This window comes from Dermochelys coriacea, chromosome 1 (assembly GCF_009764565.3).
Source record: "Dermochelys coriacea isolate rDerCor1 chromosome 1, rDerCor1.pri.v4, whole genome shotgun sequence".
In the NCBI taxonomy this organism is placed as follows: domain Eukaryota; kingdom Metazoa; phylum Chordata; order Testudines; family Dermochelyidae; genus Dermochelys; species Dermochelys coriacea.
The window spans coordinates 297,669,654-297,687,426 of NC_050068.2; the positions used below are offsets into that span (position 1 = coordinate 297,669,654).

Consider the following 17,773-nt stretch of genomic DNA (forward strand, 5'->3'; position numbering starts at 1 on the left):
GCACATTACTGGACATTGTCCAGTGACTGGTATACCAATTCAATTACATACTATTTCACCAGCTTGTTTTCTCTGGAGTGTAATGCTCTCGAAAATGATACCTTTGTTATCACAATCAAGTGAATTATGATACTAAAACCCAGTTAAGCCCCCTTACATGTAGCCATGTGGCTGTGCATGGGAAATGGTATGGTAATTTTTCTTTTAACTGTGGGCATATAGCCCACATCCATCCAGCCCAGTATCCTGTCTGCCGACAGTGGCCAGTGCCAGGTGCCCCAGAGGGAGTGAACCTAACAGGCAATGATCAAGTGATCTCTTTCCTGCCATCCATCTCTACCCTCTGACAAATAGAGGCTAGGGACACCATTCCTTGCCTGTCCTGGCTAATAGCCATTTACAAGTAGATTCACAGCTTTTGTATTCTGTAGAAGATGCCTTCGGAAAATTGCTGTTGGATGCCTCTCCTCATTTACATTGATTTTTATATCAGAATAACTCCACTGACTTCAACAGAGTTAATCCACTGTTAGCTTCTGACAGGCAAATCAGACTTTGGATTATTTATTTTGTTTGGTTTGCTTTAGACACCCAGAGTGGGAGTCACAAGGGGAACTAGGAGTCTTGGTGCTACTTTAGCACCTAAATCCAGCACTTAGGCCCTACTGGCATTTTCAAAACCCCTGTTCAGGGGCCTCCTAATTATGCAGGGGCCTGAAGTCCCAAGGTACTTAAGGTTCTGCTGCTGAGCATGCGCAAAGTTGCCTCAGTCCTGACAGCACACAGCAGCTCAGCACCTCACTCACTGATAATTCCGAGTAGGATTCAAAACATAGGCGTTTTCCACCTATATTGCATTTGGGGCCTGATCCGGTAGACGTTCTCAAAGCACGTCTAAACCAACACAAAACAGCTGGAGGACAGAAGGGAGGAAGAGTAGCAGCAGTTCCTCCCTTATGACTCGGCAATTAGGGCACTCACCTAGGATGTGGGAGACCAAGTTCAATTCCTGCCTCTGCCTAATGTGAGATGGGATTTGACGCAAGTCTCCCACTTCCCAGGAGAATACCCTAACTACCAGGCTATGGGGATATTCTGTAGCAGGGCTCCCTGTCTCTTCTGTTGGAACTGTTCCACTGTGTATAAATGCATAGATATTACGGTCAGAAGGGACCATTATGATCATCTAGTCTGACCTCCAGCACAATGCAGGGCCACAGAAGCTCACCCACCCACTCCTGCAATAAACCTCTCAACTATGTCTGAGCTTATTGAAGTCCTCAAATCATAGTTTAAAGAATTCAAGGAGCAGAGAATCCTCCAGCAAGTGACCCATGCCCCATGCTACAGAGGAAAGTGAAAAACCTCCAGGGCCTCTTTCAATCTGCCCTGGAGGAAAATTCCTTCCCGACCCCAAATATGGCGATCAGCTGAACTCTGAGCATATGGGCAAGATTCGCGAGCCAGATACCCAGGAAAGAATTTTCTGTAGTAACTCAGATCCCACGCCATCTAACATCCCATCAGAGGCCATTGGGTGTATTTACCATGAATAGTAAAAGATCAATTAATTGCTAAAATCATGTTATCCCATCATACCATCTCCTCCATAAACTTATCGAGTTTAATCTTAAAGCCAGATAGGTCATTTGCCAGATAGTTCATATGCATTGGGCTAGAGCAGGAACAAGAATGACACCAGCCCAGACTTAGGTGCTGAGTCTCTTTGAAGGCAAGGCTTAGGCCAAGTTCCTCTCTTTGGTATTTCCTTCTGGCTAGCTAGGCAGCTCCTTGGTCAGTGTGCTGGCTTTTGTGAATCCCATTCTCTGGGGCCTAACTCTCCCCAGGTATTGTATAGGGAGTCTGGGTGACTTAGGGTATGTGTGAACTTCAAGCTGGGAGTGTAATCCCATTTGAGGAGATATACCTGCCCTAGCGCTGATCAAGCTAGTGTGCTAAAAATAGTGGGTAGCCCTGGCGACACAAGTGATGGATGGGGCTAGCATGTACCCATAGGAGACTCTTGGGACATAGTCAGGGTGGCATGCCCCTCCTGGAGCTTGTGCCGCTAAGGCTGTGCTCTATCAGAGCTAGCACAGGTATGTCTCCTCAAATTGGGCCTGGGGGTTTTGGGTGCACAAAGAATTCAAGCCCTTAATTAATTAAATACAAAAAATTATGTTTAAATGACAGTAAGGACATAAAAGTGTAAACAAAACAAAATCCCTGTAATGACCTGAGTTAAGTCTTCAGTGTCAGCCTTGTTTATAAACTTCCTGGCTTTTGTTGGTTTGTGTCACAATTTTACTATTGAAATGTAATTTTTTGTATTTAATGTCCCTGTTTTATTTTAAAGAAAAACAATTACAACCCTTTCATGGAAGATTATAAAACATACATTATTTACCTGAAGAGACCAGAACTGGTACCTTTCCAGTCTTTCAGGTAAACACAGACTTAAGCAACATTATTGCTAACGTATTATACATTTTTATTTATCTAAAGTTGTGTTATTTATTTGATTGTACAAGAACAGTTTCTTCTGAGTTGTTTGAATATTTGGTAAACATTGATTGTAAATGTTTTAAATGTGTATGTTATTTGCTCACTAGATGATAAATGCCCATTATTGTCATGAAAATACACTGCTCATTTTGACATTTAATAAAGCTTATGAAATATATGTGAAAAGCAGCACCTGTACATCCGTAAGACTTTTCTATGCTTAACGTATCAATTACTGTAGCGGTAACTTTTTGTTTTGTGCTATAGTATCAAAATCATTCAGATCATATTATGGGCTAAAGAACATTGGGGGTGGGAGGGGGGAAAAATTGATGGCAAAGGCATGTCAGAAGGAATCCTGGCTGTGGCTAGCTATGTGCTGCAATGGCACTGCAGTTCCATCACCCTTTGGAAGTACAGATCATGAGTTCCTCCTCCCTGTGCTGGCTCAGCTTAGTTGGCTGAGGGGGGCAGAAAGGAAGGGCAATGGCCCCGACTTCATTCTGTCTTTCCTACCTCCCTTGATGAGACTAGTGGAGTTAGCTTGGAGCAGGCCTTGTAATTGAGGAGCACAAACTGGGGAGACTCCACAACCTGGCCCTTGATTATGTATTCCTTTGTCCTCTCTTTTTCTTTCTCCTCTGTGTGTCAAATTTCTTGCTTCTTTGACTCCTACACATACATTTAATGCAATTCATCTGTGTCCTTGCAGAACCCCTTTGAACATGTGCAGTCAGAGTCTGGGCAGAAACAGCAATTGGGTAGCAGTTCTGAGATCTTTCTTTTATGTGTTATTTCCATGTTTCGTGTAAGCCTTGATGGTGAGTGTAGCTATTACAATGAGTTGTTGTCTCGTCTACAACTGCATTGTATCAGATTTCCCCCCTTAAACTGAGGTTCATGCAGGTGGACATCACACTGCTCTTGTCCTTCCAGCTTGTCAGTTTGAATTTTAAAATGATTTGCATTCTAAAAGGTATGTAATAAGTCTCTTTCCCCTGTTTGGGACAAGAATAATGTTTTTGCTCTGTGTTTGTACAGCACCTAGCACAATAGGGTCCTGGTCCACATTGACTAGGGCACTTAGGCACTATGGTAATACAAATGTCATTTCTTACAATGACACCATATATGGGACAGCTGTATAATAGTGTACTGTAAATATCCAATTTGATATTCCTGTTTCAGGCTTCCCTATCTAATGTTTTGTGCTTACATTGATTCATTTTGGAAGCAGATTGTAAATATTACAGCTTTCTCACTTTATTTTGTGCAATCTTTTTCCTTACTCTCTTTAAGTTTAGAAACTGCATGCTATGGTAACTGGTTTTTTTTATCTTACAGAAAAAGAGATGAAGAAAATCACTTTACCATTTCCAGACTACGGCAGTTTAAATGAAAACCTAAATATTTTACAAAATGCCACAGTTTTAGAGTATGCTTTTAAAAATCTATCAATAGAGGATGATAGAAGCAATCCACATTCCCGGAAAAAACGTTTTCTTTCCTATCCAAGATATGTAGAGGTGATGGTTACAGCTGATACCAAAATGGTTCGCCACCATGGACGGAGCTTGCAGCACTATATATTAACACTTATGTCAATAGTAAGTAACCCTAAGTGATGTTGCCAATAGTAAGTGAATTTATTACTGTTCTGGTATTTTCCCTTTAAATTTTACACCCTTTAAGTCTACTGGACCATCTGCATCCAGTCAGATGGAATTCTGTATTGAAACAAGGAACTTCTGTAAACATAGAAGATCGGGGCCAGAACCTTAGCTGGTAGCTCTGTTGACTTCAGTGCAATAAGGTGCTACTTACCATAAGTGAATGTGGTAAAATCTAGCCCTTAATTTGAAAAAACATTAAAAAAAATTAGTAATAGGTGGTAATTCACTGTAATATTTAAGTAAAATGAATACATTTACAAAGCAGTGCTGTTTTTGAAAACATATTAAGAACATGTAGCTGTTGTGAAACAAAATGCCCAGGTTATTTTATATTGGTGCTTGTAGCATTTTCAAAATAATAATCAGATTCTCAGATGGCTTCAGCTAATGGAACTACTTCAGTTGTAAACTGTTTGTGTCAGGGACTGTGATCTTCATTCTGTGTTTGTACAGCACCTAGCACAATAGGGTCCAGGTTTGTGTTGACTAAGGTTCTGAGGCATTATGGTAATAAACAACAGTAATAATAATAATAATTAATAATAGTAATACATAATTAACACCAGCTGAGGATCTGGAGGGAAGAGAAGACTCAAATGCTAGAGCAGCTTAGGGATAGTGTCTCTGTATCTGCTCGTCATCACAAAAGGGATGAGGAGGAGGTGGAGGTTTGGTTCTGGTCCTGCTCCTCCTCTCCTGCACACTGACCCTCTGGTCAGCTGCAGACAGAAGCACGTGCTGCTACTTTTGAAGGAATGGTGCAGTGGTTGCACACCCTAGAACTTTGAGATCTGAGAGATATTGAATTCCTCCTACAGCCCACTCTAGTATGTCCCTTAATGAAAGAATTTGTTCCTTAGCATACTCAACCCGTTTGCACTGAAGGAAAACCAACTGGTGCTGAGCATTCAGATTGGACAAAAAGAGATCTGTGAGTGACATCAGTAATATAAAGGTAACTTTATATTGACCTGGGGCAGATATAGGTGGAGATCAGAGGTATGTTCCAGCAACATAACAGGGTGTCAGATAAGACTTAAATAAAAATAGGCAAATGTTCAAAATAAAATACTGTACACCAGATCCTCAGCTGGTGTAAATTGGCAAAGCTCCATTCCAGTCCCAAGAAGGAAGCAAGTAAGACCACAGGCTTTCTTCAGTCAGTGTCCCTCTGCACAGTACGTTGTCAGCCTCCGAGTTGCCAAGACAGAGAGGTTCCACTGACAACGACTCTCCACCTCTTCCTTTGTTGCTGCAAAGTCTGCATCCTCTACTAGGAAGCGGTTTTATACTGGTGTCAAGAGCCTGACAGCCTCTCAAGGTTCACTTCCTTTCACCCCCCTTCATCAACTAACTCTTACTTTTTGGAAGCCTAGACTCAGATGACCTTGGGCCACTGGGTCCTCGAAATTGTCAACAAAGGCTGTTTTAAGGAAAGAAGGGATTCAGTTCTGTCCATACCTAGATGACTAGTTCATCTGAGGAAGATCACCCCAATAGTCTCCAAATAACATTAAAGGTACTCGCCACTCTGAGCCTCAAAGTCAATAGAGAAAAATCCACACTTTCTCTGACTCAAACAGAGAGTTCATAGGAGCTGTGTTAGATTCCAGGTCAGTGAGAGCCTACCTTTGTCAAGATAGAATCTCCTCAACCAACTTCAAACTCAATCAAAGACATCAGTGAATATGCCTCAGGCTCGTGAACATATGACCTCATGCACCTATGTGATACAGTTTGCCAGACTTCACCTGTACACTAGACGGGGTGGTTGAAATCAATGCATCTACACAGCAGTCATCACATAGACATAATGGACACAGTCCAATACCACAACTACGCTTTATGTCAGCAGACAGGGAGGAACCAGATCATCTCCACTCTGCCAGAAAGCCATTTGGATCTAGATTTGTGCATTCATCACTGGATCATGCCACTGGCCTTGCATCTTGCATGTATGCAGGACTCACTAGTAGATCACCACAACAGACAATTCAGACAACCATGGGTGGTTGCTCAAGGACCCAGTGCTGAAGATCATCATTTGCAAATGGGGATAGCCATCAATGGAATTATTTCTCACAGACCAGAACAATTATGCCAAGTTTTCTGATCTAGATGGTGCTTCAGTTCAGGCTCCCTGAAGTTGTTTTTTTCATCCCCTCAATATTGGGACTGAGGTCTGATGATACTGAGGATCCTGAGACAAGAGGCAGAGATGATGATCATGATGGTCCCGGTCTGGGACCCAGGCAGTTCTGGTATTCAGATCTAGTGAACCTCTCAGTGCAGCCTCTGATCACTTTACCTCCTTTGCCTGATACAACCTCACAGAACAATGGTAAGATCCTAATCTAGACTCATCATTGTTACATCTGACAGCCTGGCTGCTGACTGGATGACATCCACCAAAAGAAGCTGTTCAGCTGAAGTTCAGAACATTCTGTTCCAAAATGGGAAATCCGCAACTAGACTGATTTATAAAGCTAAGTGAATAAGGTTTTTATTTGGATGTCTCAGCACCAGCTGTCTCCCTTGAGGACACCTATTTCATTGATATTGGGCTATTTACTAGGCCCGCAACAATTTGGGCTTTCGGTTAGTTCCAAAGGGAACTAGCAGCAATAGCTGCACATTACCCTCTTATCCAGGAGCACACTGTATTTTCTCACCCTACAGTGCCTGGATTTCTTAAGGGCCTCAGTCATGTTTTTTCTGCAGTTCAGCAGCTACCTCCCTCTTAGGACCTCTATAGTATGAACAGGATTCATGTGTCTCCCCTTTGAACCCTTAATAACATCTTCACTTTACTACCTATCAGTGAAGACTACCTTTTTAGTAGCCATCACATCAGCTCAAAGGTGGGGAGGGGAGAGATTCATCCCCATATTATGAATCCCCCTTATACAGTATTTCAGAAGGCTAGAGTTACTCTCAGGCCTCACCTCAAGCTCCTGCCAAAAGTAGTTTGAGTTCCATAAGAACCAATTTATTCATCTCACAGTTTTCTTCCCCAAGTCTCACCCAATCCCAGCGGAAGCTAAACTTCATACATTTGATGTGGTAAGGGCATTGTCATACTACCTTACCAAGACACAATTATTTAGAAACACACCTAGACTGGCCCAGATCCTCAGAGGTATCTAGATTTTTAACTTCCATTGGTTTCACTGGAAGTTAGGAGCCTAAATGCCTTTTGAAGATCTTGGTTTTTGTGGCCTTTGCTGATAGGGTTAAATATCAGGCAGTATCTTCACAGAAATCTATCAAAATGGGTGTCCAACTACATAAGAACATGTTATGAGCTGCCCAAGTTGGATCCACTTGGAAACATTGTATCTCATTCCACTAGAGGTCAGGCAACCTCTGTGTATTTGAAGAATGCCTCTATTCCTGAGACTTGTAAGGCAAATACATTAAGCTTGGTCCTCACATTTACGAGACTCTAATCTTTTGGTCAAAGCTTCCAAACAGGATGCCCATGTTGGTAGGGCTGTCCTGCAATCATTGTTTAGGCAGGACTCTTAGTACCCATCTCCAAGCAATCAGACTACTGCTTGTTAGTCAGCAAGAATTGAATCCATGTGGACAATCACTTGAAGAAAAAAGAATGGTTACTGAAGTACCATAGAATAAATGTCATTCTTTAAGAAGTGTTGTCCACATGGATGCCACAACCCACCCTCCTTTCCTGCTACTATATATTCCTTCCCACATCGGGGTTGGGTATTGGTGAAGGAACTGAAAATGGTTGGGCCTGCCTCTTTATACTGGGGTGGTGTGGGGTGGGAGGGAGGATGGGATGGTATCTAGGGCACAGGTGCAGCTCCGATGGACACTTCTGTCCAAAAGAAGCCAGTCTAATACACATGGGATGTACATACACAAAGAGTGGCATCCATGTAGACAACACATCTTGAAGAGGAACAGTTTAGGGACGGGGTGTTGGCAGTCAGGCCTAGTGGTCAGAATCAGGGTCAGAAGCCAGCAGTCAGAGTCAGAGCCAGAGACAGGGTCAGGATCATACCAAGGGTTGGGGCCAGAGTGGGGGGATCAGGACTCATGCTGAGGGTCAGGACTGGAGTCAGATAGCCATGCCCAGGGTTAAGTCAGAGTCAGGAACCAGGGAACAGTGCTGGGGGTGAAGCCAAAATCAGAATTAGTAGCAGTATCAAGGATCAAACTGGAGTCAGGTAACAATGCCAGGATCAAACCAGAGTCGGGGCTTTGGATCCTGTAGTCCGCTGATTAGCAGTTCATTCAGTTGCTTAGACCCCAACTTCCTGTGCCTCCTTCTGGCTTAGGTAGTGTGGGCCAATCGGTAGGGCTGGATGTCCGCTCCAATCAGGAGCTTCATAGGCAGAGCATCTGGTGGGCCAGAGTTCTGCTAGCACCTATCCCTAATGATTCTGGAGAGCTGTCTTGTGACAGGTGTGGTCTGGGCACTGCTTGGAGACTTATAGGTCTGTGTTTGAGACCTGCGATTCCTCACACACAGTTACTTTTCTACATGAAGGGTAAGCTTTCAATATGGCTTCACCCTGGTCCATGGGTTTAGCCAGTGAGCGCTGTGGTCTAGCTACCTGATTTATGTGCAGAAATGCCTCTTTGCTTATGCAAATGTAGGTTTTGCATGTGCAGAAAATATCTTTTGCAAAATATTTGGTGCAGTTTTGAAGCATGCTGTGAAACTAGTCTCTTAAAGCTTGGTTCTGCTCTCACTAAAGTCAGTGGCAAAGCTTCCATTCCCCTTAATGGTGTGTCTCAGTCCCTGCTGTATTATTCCCTGGTCTTTCAAAGGGATCTATGTAGGCTGACTGTTATATTGGAATTTGGGAAAGATTTCTTTCAGGGTACCACACCCTAAAAGAAATCTTTCCCAAACTTCCTCCTCTGGCCTTCAAATAACCCCCCAAACTCACCAAGATCATCATCCAAAGCAAGATCCCCATAGACCAGGACACACCAACTCAAAGCAGCACCAGACACTGCCAGAACAATAGATGCAAAACTTGCAGACATATCTTCACTGCTTTGATGATCAGTACCCCCACAACACACCTTTCAAGATTTATGAGTCCTTCACACACTTGTGATGTACCTTATCCAATGCATCAAATGCCCCAAAAACAACTGTGTGAGTGAAATGGAACAATCACTACACTCTCGAAGGAACTTGCACAGAAAAATGATAAAAGACAAACATCACCTGTGGGTGAACCTTTTCCACTGAATGCATCTGATGAAGTGAGCTGTAGCTCATGAAAGCTTATGCTCAAATAAATTTGTTAGTCTCTAAGGTGCCACAAGTACTCCTTTACTTTTCACAAAGTGATCACTCCATATCTGATCTTGCAATACTTATCCTCAGGGGAAACCTGCACAACACCTTCAAAAGGCGAACTTGGGAATTTTAATTCATAACTCTGCTAGACACCAAAAGCCATGAACTTAACAGAGACACAGGTTTTCTGGTTCATTACAACAATTTGTAACACACCAGAATGCCTGGTGCCCTAAATTGCCCATTTCAGACCCTCTGTGCGTAATAATCTAATGCCCAATTTCCCAATTCATTTCAAGTGACTGCCTCCAACATGTTAACCCTTCTGCTTAACAGTCTGTTCCAACTTATATTTAGCTCAAACACTATTCTTCCTTTGCCAAACCTAAAGAAGCGCTCTGTGTAGCTTGAAAGCTTGTACTTTCCATCTACAGAAGTCAGTCCAGTACCTACCTTGTCTCTGTCATATCTGTGGAGAGTCCGTTTGACCTTAGTCTTATTCAGTGTTAATCATTGTTATAGTAAACAAGTATATTCAGTTACAGTGAACAAATGACAGATTGTAAAAGGTGTAACTGAGTATAATCTGTCCATCTTCTGGTAACCAATGTGGTATTTGAATGCTTATAACTGAATATAAAAATTTAACTAAATAACTGAGTATGAAAATACTAAGAGATCTCAAGTTTGCCATATTGTTTTAGCAGTCTAATCCTATTACCTTTTTCTCTCTAGGTTGCAGCAATCTACAAAGACTCAAGTATTGGAAATCTCATAAATATAATGATTGTAAAACTAATTGTAATTCACAATGAACAGGTAAGAAAAATATATTGATTAATAGGATATTTTCCAGCAGATTAGGCACAAAAGATTTGTTTGCAGGCTAATGTTTAAAAATAAAATAATTTCAACAAAAGCAGTTTATTTTTTAAATGTTAAGGTCAGTTATACTTATCTTTACTATGACCATCACTTTGTTGATATAAAAACAAACCCTTCAAACAAAAGCTCCTCCACCAAAACCAAACAAAACAGAGAAAGAATGTAGGTGTCAGGGTTAACTATAGCCCCAAGTGGAATTAGTTTACACACACAGAGAGGTTTAGTGCAGAGCCTTTTATTTTTATTGTGGAACTCCTCCCATCCTTTCTTTTAGGAATTCCCATTGACTTAAATGGCCTTTAAGTAAGACCCTCATAAGGGCTTATAGGGCAGCTACTTGCAGGATAAGTCTCCTGGGCGCAGCTTCATTAATACCATGTTGCCAGAGGAATGAGGGAGTTCCGTAAGGGGTCATGCAACAGGGTGGCAGTATGGAGGCCCTAGCTGCTTATGGATCCCCTGAGATCTTTTGTTTTGCAGGGTTCATGGGAGATGGTATTCCCTCCCCTCATACAATCTGCTGAAAATGCCACGAAGTGAATCTTACAAACAGTTCCTCCTTCCCTAGTTGTCAACTGTGGTCTGCCAGTAGCACAAGATAATCTGGCCTCAATTATAGCAGCATTGCAACATAATGAGAAGGAGGAAATTATATTTACCATAAGACCCATGTGTTTCATTGTCCAAACTTTAGTGAAATTAAAAAAATAAACACGAAAAATTAGATGTTATAAATTATATTAGTCCAATATAGTGTGCATAACATGGATCTGAATTTTTAAAAACTATTTTTATGTTGATTTATTTTGTTATAAATATTTTTCTAACAGTGTCTTTATAATCAGTATATGACACAGGGTTATACTTACTGATTTAAAAGACTGGTTACGTTACTGTCTGTCTGATTACTGTCCACGTTACGGCTCAGATCCTGCAAATTAATCTGTGTGGGTGGACTCCTGCATAGAGCCCTATTGATTCCCCGCCTGCTGTTCACCCACACAGATCAGCTTGCAGAATTGGATACCACATGACTGAAATACTGCAAGTGAATGAGTCTTTGTTGTGTCTTGGCAATTTCCTATACAGGAAGGACCAGCCATCAGTTTTAATGCAGCTACCACTCTTCGTAATTTTTGTTTATGGCAACAAACACAGAACATTCTGGATGATACTCACCCTTCTCATCATGATACTGCTGTTCTCATTACAAGGTACAGCCTCTGAAATAATCATGTTTATTGAACTATGTCAGACAAGTAACAGTTTGTTTCTGACATTTTTAACTGTTGCACTGAAATATTTCAAAGTTAATTAAAGTAAATGAAGAAATCAATAGTGGAATAAAATTAGATGTTTTGTACTCCAAAGATACATCTACGCTTGAGTTGAAGGTGTAGTTTCCAACTCAGGTAGATGTATACACGCTAGTTTGAGTGAGCTAGCATGCTAAAAATAGAAGTGTATCCGTGGTGGTGCAGGTGGTAGGGTTGGCTAGCTGCCCAAGTACAGTCTTGCCAGGGACTCTCAATACTTACTCTGATGGCTAGCCCATCCCACTGCCTGCACCTCTGCGGCTATGCTTCCATTTTTAGCATGGTAGCTCAATCAGAGTTAGCGTGCATATATTTATCTGAGCTGGATACTATCTTCAGCTCAAGTGTAGTTGTATCCTGAGACCACAGAGAAACAATTCATGAAAAATTACAGTGACAATGTTGTGTTGGTAACAGACCAGCTGATCGAGTTCCCATTAAAGTCAGTGGGAGCAGGATCACCGCTGAAATTGTGATCTGGTGAAATGAAGGTTCTATCCATTCTACCAATACAGTTTAGTCAGTGCTAGGGTGCTGTACCAAAGCAATAACGCTAATGGAATCCATTGCACTGACTTAATGATGGTCTACTTTTGAACAGCAGTTTACAAAATTAATACTTTACAGGGGGGAAAGCATTAGATTTAATATATATTCCTCCTGTCTCCACTTCTCTCAGTCTTTCTGGTGTTCAAGCATAAGATATACCCTCCCTAATTGTTCTTTCTCTTTCAGTTTCTCTGATATTTAAACCTTGTTTTATATCCACTGGGAAAAAAGAATAAGCTGCATTTAGATCTTGTCCTGAATTTTATTTTCTTAATTTCAGCAGTGTTGTTGGTTCCTCTGCTTAGGGCAGTTTCAAATTTCCAGAACAATACTGCACAATTTTCAGCAGCATTTCTATGCTTGCTGTGCATTGTGAAACCGCCAGGGAAATAGCATAAGCTGAGATCCACAAAAGGGACTTAAGCATTGTGATGCTGAGTGTCATGACACCTAACTTTTAGCTCCCTAGAAAACCACAGGAGCAACACTGTGATCCATAGAACTGGAGTTAGGCCCCTAGCCTCCTATACAATGAATGGGAATCTAAGGATAGGCACCTTAGAATGTGATCCACAAAGCCAGCATGCTAGATGGAGAACTGCCTAACCCAGTGAATGGGAGACCCAAGAAGAAGGAGGTGTATTAAGACCCACCCTGCCCATCTTATGGAGTTCAGTGTCTCAATTTGGGCTGCAGAGAGGTGCCTAGCTCTGCTAGCAATCCACAAAATGGGGGAAAATAGGCATTAGGGTTGCCAACATTTTAATCCCACAAAACTGAACACCCTAGCCCCGCTCCTTCCCAGAGGCTTCGCCCCCTGTCCTGCCCTTTCCCTGAGGCCCTGCCCCCCGCTCACTACATTCCCTCTCCCTCGATGGCTCTCTTTCCCCTACCCTCAGTCACTTTCACTGCCCTGGGGCAGGCGGTTGGGGTGCGGGAGAGGGTGAGGTCTCTAACTGGGGGTGTGGGCTCTGGGGTGGGGCCAGAAATGAGAGGTTCAGGGTGTGGGAGGGGGTATGGGCTCTGGCTGGGGGTATAGGCTCTGGGGTGGGGCTGGGGATGAGAGGTTCAGGGTGCGGGAGGGGGCTGTGAGTTGAGACAGGGGGTTGCGGTGCGGGGGGTAAGGGCTCCATGTGGGGGTGCGGGCTCTGGGGTGGGGCCATGAATGAGGGGTTTGGGGTGCAGGAGGAGGCTCCAGGCTGGGGGTGGGGAAGAGGGTTTCAGGGTGTGGGAGGGGGCTCTGGGCTGAAGCAGGGGTTGGGGTGCAGGAGGGGTCAGGGCTCTGGGCTGGGGTGCAAGCTCTGGTGTGGGGCATGGGATGAGGGGCTTGGGGTGTAGGAGGGGGCTTCAGGTTTGTGGGGGGGTTTCAGAGCTGGGGCTTGGGGTTGGGCGCGGACTTACCTCCGGTGGCTTCTGGTCAGTGGCGCAGCAGGTGGGGCTAAGGCAGGCTTCCTGCCTGTCCTGGCACCACAGACTGCACTGTGCCCCGGAAGGAGCCAGGAGGTTCGGCTCCTAGGTGGAGGCACTGTAGGCAGCTCTGCACGCTGCTCTCACCTGCAGGCACCGCCCCCGCAGCTCCCATTGGCCATGGTTCCTGGCGAAAACCAGACAGTTAGTCACCCTAATAGGTGCTCTTCTGCCTAAGTTGTATGTGGAGCCCAGTCCAGTAGGTATACTCAGAGGCTGCCTAATTCCACACAAAACAACTGGGAGGAAACTCTCATAACTTTTATCCCAGTGGTTAGCGCATTCACCCGGAATGTGTGAGATCACTAGCTCAATTCCTCCCTCTGCCTGATAAGGGGAAGAGATTTGAACAGGAGTCTCTTATTTTTCAGGTGAGTGGCCTAATCACTTGTCCATAGAATATTCTGGTGTGGGTTTCCCTCAATCTGTCCTATTGAAGTTGTTCCACTTTAATTAAATAATTGAATAATTAAATGTTATCTGGGGGCAAAGACAGAGTGGGGATGACTTTATAGCCCACTAATTAAGACACTCACTTGAGAGGTAGAAGATTCTGTTCAAATTCCTCCCTGTCAGCTGGGTGGGGAGGACTTGAACTGGTTGTTTCCCAAATCCTAGTGAATTCTTTTACTACTGGGCTAAAGATTATAAGGCAGATCCACCTTCTGTCTCCCCCCCCCTCCTGCAAGTTGTTTTGTGTGCAGTTAGGTGGCCTCTAAGCCTGCCTACTGGACTGGGTCCACATGCAAACTTAGGCAGGTGACCACCTGTCTTTCCCCAACTCGTGGATTGCTCTGGCACTTAGGCAGGAGGTGGGCGCCCACTTAGGCAGGAGGTGGGTGCCCAGAGGCCTAGAGTGAGGCTGCAATGCGCAAGCTCAGAGGCAGGAATGTAGGCACCTAGGGAACTTTTACTACAAAAACTTAGGCACTGAGTGAGTTTTGATGCCTACAGGGTAAGGTGGCAGCCAAACAATGGGAATTCTGTGGGTTGCAGTAGCACCTAAAAACAGGATTCAATTACCTAAGTATCTTTGGGGATCTGGTATGTAGCATTTAGGCTTCTTGTTCAATGCAAGTTTGAGAGACAGTGATAGTGTGGGCTAAGTCTGTTGAGTTTAAATTAACTTGTTCACAAGAATTTAAAACTGCTCTGTACATTTAAATATTAAAAATTATGCCACAAATCCATATCTGGTTTAAATCAGTGTAGCTCAATTGAAGTCAATACAGTTACATCAGTTTATACCAGCATGAGATCTGGTCCTCTGTGTTTTTTGTTGTTTGGAATACAATTTTGGATTCTCTTTTGGATATTATAATAGTTTCAAATAACATCTTTTTCTTCAAGGGAAGATATCTGCAGAGCTAGAGAGAAGTGTGATACTCTAGGTAAGCTACTTTGTTAAATCAGTACAATATTTTTAAGAGAACTTGTAAGAGAATTGTATTACAGATATGAGGAAATCATACTGTAAATGTAAAGTTTACAATGTGCATCTTAGAAAGTCAACCTTTATGGTATTGCATCCTTGGTAATGTAACCTTGCCTTGGTATATATTCTGGGAATGATTTTCTGGATCAAGGTAGGTGCTTAATTTGTGTGCCTCTGGCTATCCGTTAGGCCTCACTTTGAACATGTACCCCCTTAATATTAATTTATATAGTCAATACTTCTACATGAATATTTTACTGTTAGGCTTTTATATAAAAATTCATTTTTCCAGGCTTAGCGGAATTAGGTACAATGTGTGACCCACTGCGCAGCTGTTCTATAAGTGAAGAAAATGGATTAAGTGCTGCATTTACTATAGCACATGAACTTGGGCATGTGTAAGTATATATTTTCCAACGGAATAAATGTTTTGATTTTTTTATATATATAATGTCCCATTTCCCCTGGTGTTCCCTCTTGCTCTGTGAGGAAGTAATCTGCTAAAGCCCTTTACAGGACACAACATTCTCCCTGCCCCCTTGCATCTTGCCACCTCTGCTGGCCAACAGGTAGGGGTAATAGATTCATAGTTTAAGACCAGAGGGGACCATGATATCATATTGTGTGACTTCCTGTATGTTACTGTCCATTAAATTTCACCCAGTTACCCCTGTATTAAGACCAGTACCTTGTGTTTGACTGAAGCACGTCTTCCAGAATAAAACTGTGGCTCTGTCACTCCCCATCCACCTGCTCACAGTGGGCGTGGGGAGCATTGGCTGCAAAAGCCCCTGTTTGTTCCTTGTGCCCAGAATTGTGATCGGAACAGATCAAACACTGCATTCAGGGAGCTTGGGATGGGTACCGCCTGCATCCACCCACCTCCCAGGGTAGCCATATTACCCTAACCACAATCTAGCTTTAATAAATAACCTCAGTTTAAATAAATACCAAGTTGTTAATATAACTTAGAAATATTCTTAAGTGTGTTCGCCATTTTAGAGCACCATAGGAATACACAACCAAATAAAAATATCTTATTAAAAATATGAGAGGAAGACAAGGACAACACATGGTAAATGGCATGCCTATCATTGAAGTAAAAGGCGTGTCATGCTCTGGGTCTGTGAGGCATGCCATAGTTTAGGTGATGATGGCATTTCACAGCCTAGAAGCCAGCTTGTGAATTGGATATGCCTTTCATGTTCACTTAGATGCATGCTACATGTAACAATGCTTCAACTCAAAGAGCAAAATATTGCACTTTGCTGGTTGCATAAATTTAATAATGCTGGGCTTTATGTAATTTGTGTATTTAGTAGTCACAATTAAGGTGTGTGTATGGGAGCATATATTATGTGTATCCTATTTATTAATGTATAGTACAGTATGTTGGATAAACCATTTGTCTAAAACTACATGTTCCAAAGAGGCTGACATTTTCAAAGGCAAGTAGGGTGTTTAGCCACATAGCTTATAGTGAAATTAATCCCCATTTAGCAGGGGTGCTGGAACAATTTGCATAGTGGGGGTGCTGAGAGCCATTGAACCAAACTGTAAACCTTGTATGTGATGGAAACCATTTCAAGCCAGAGGTTACGGCAGCATCCCTAGTTCAAGCACTTATGCCAGTTAGCCTTGAAAATCTGAGTGGTTCTTTCTCTGAAAATGTAGTACTAATCTCTATAACTAATTTTATCTACATGTATATTATACATAGTGTAAAAAAAACCTAGTAAGACTACATTGGACTGAATATTCAGAATAATTCTCATTGCAGATAAAAATGAATTAATAGACTCATACTTGATCGTAAGTATAAGTGAAAAACTGAAAATATAGGTGGAAGATGAATGCATAGTGAAACCCCACTCATAAGAAGATTTTTATACACTTTTATGTTAAAACAAATAGAGCAATACAAGGTGTAAGTTTTGGTGTGTTTTTAGTAAGACAGCTGAAGCCTTATTTGAATATTTAAAGGTAGAATTTGGTCATAGTGTGAAAATATACACCTACATTTTTTTAGATATTCATTTTTTCCGAACAATTGTAAGAATTAATATATTTTAGGATCCTTTTGGATGAAAGATGCTACAGAATCTGTCTAAGGCATTTCTAGGGCATCTATCACCATATTAGCAGAGAGCCACAATTACAGATGAGTCCTGTTATACACGAAAGGCATTTTGAAACTTTAGACTTGAACTTTTGGTGATGTAATAAAGTAAATTTAAAATGAATTTTTACTGAATTTGTTTCGGAGTGTGTTTGTTTGTCGTTTAGATTTAATATACCACATGATGATAGTTTTAAGTGTAAAGAAGCTGGAATAAAATATCAGTACCATGTAATGGCCCCAACTTTAAATTATCACACAAGTCCATGGACCTGGTCAAAATGCAGTCAAAAATATATCACTGAGTTTCTTGAGTAAGTATCAATATAATGTAGTCTGTTTTTTCAATTGTAGTCTCTTGAAACTATTTACAAAACATTGCTTAAATATAACTGTATGCTATTTTAAAAGCACTTTGTGTTCCTTTGTATTTGTCATATGCTATATTGCCATGGATTTGCTTTTCAATTACTGAACAGTTTAATATTTTAATATTCATTCTTAGAAAAGTAGTTCTCAGTCCTCCAAAGACTGATGTAG

The 17,773-nt window shown here is 42.1% G+C and overlaps 1 protein-coding gene across 4 annotated transcripts in view; it reads left to right on the top strand.

The window, feature by feature from the left end:
- The window catches only part of ADAMTS20 (ADAM metallopeptidase with thrombospondin type 1 motif 20), a 181,865-nt gene that overhangs the window by 41,509 nt on the left and 122,583 nt on the right, over positions 1-17,773 (top strand). For all 4 annotated transcript variants that reach the window (XM_038379168.2, XM_038379153.2, XM_043494489.1 and 1 more), the window contains exons 4-9: positions 3,850-4,112; positions 10,198-10,281; positions 11,437-11,561; positions 15,030-15,070; positions 15,407-15,512; positions 17,401-17,547. In XM_038379168.2, the coding sequence (XP_038235096.1) occupies positions 3,850-4,112; positions 10,198-10,281; positions 11,437-11,561; positions 15,030-15,070; positions 15,407-15,512; positions 17,401-17,547 (766 nt within the window). The remainder of the gene's footprint in view (positions 1-3,849; positions 4,113-10,197; positions 10,282-11,436; positions 11,562-15,029; positions 15,071-15,406; positions 15,513-17,400; positions 17,548-17,773) is intronic.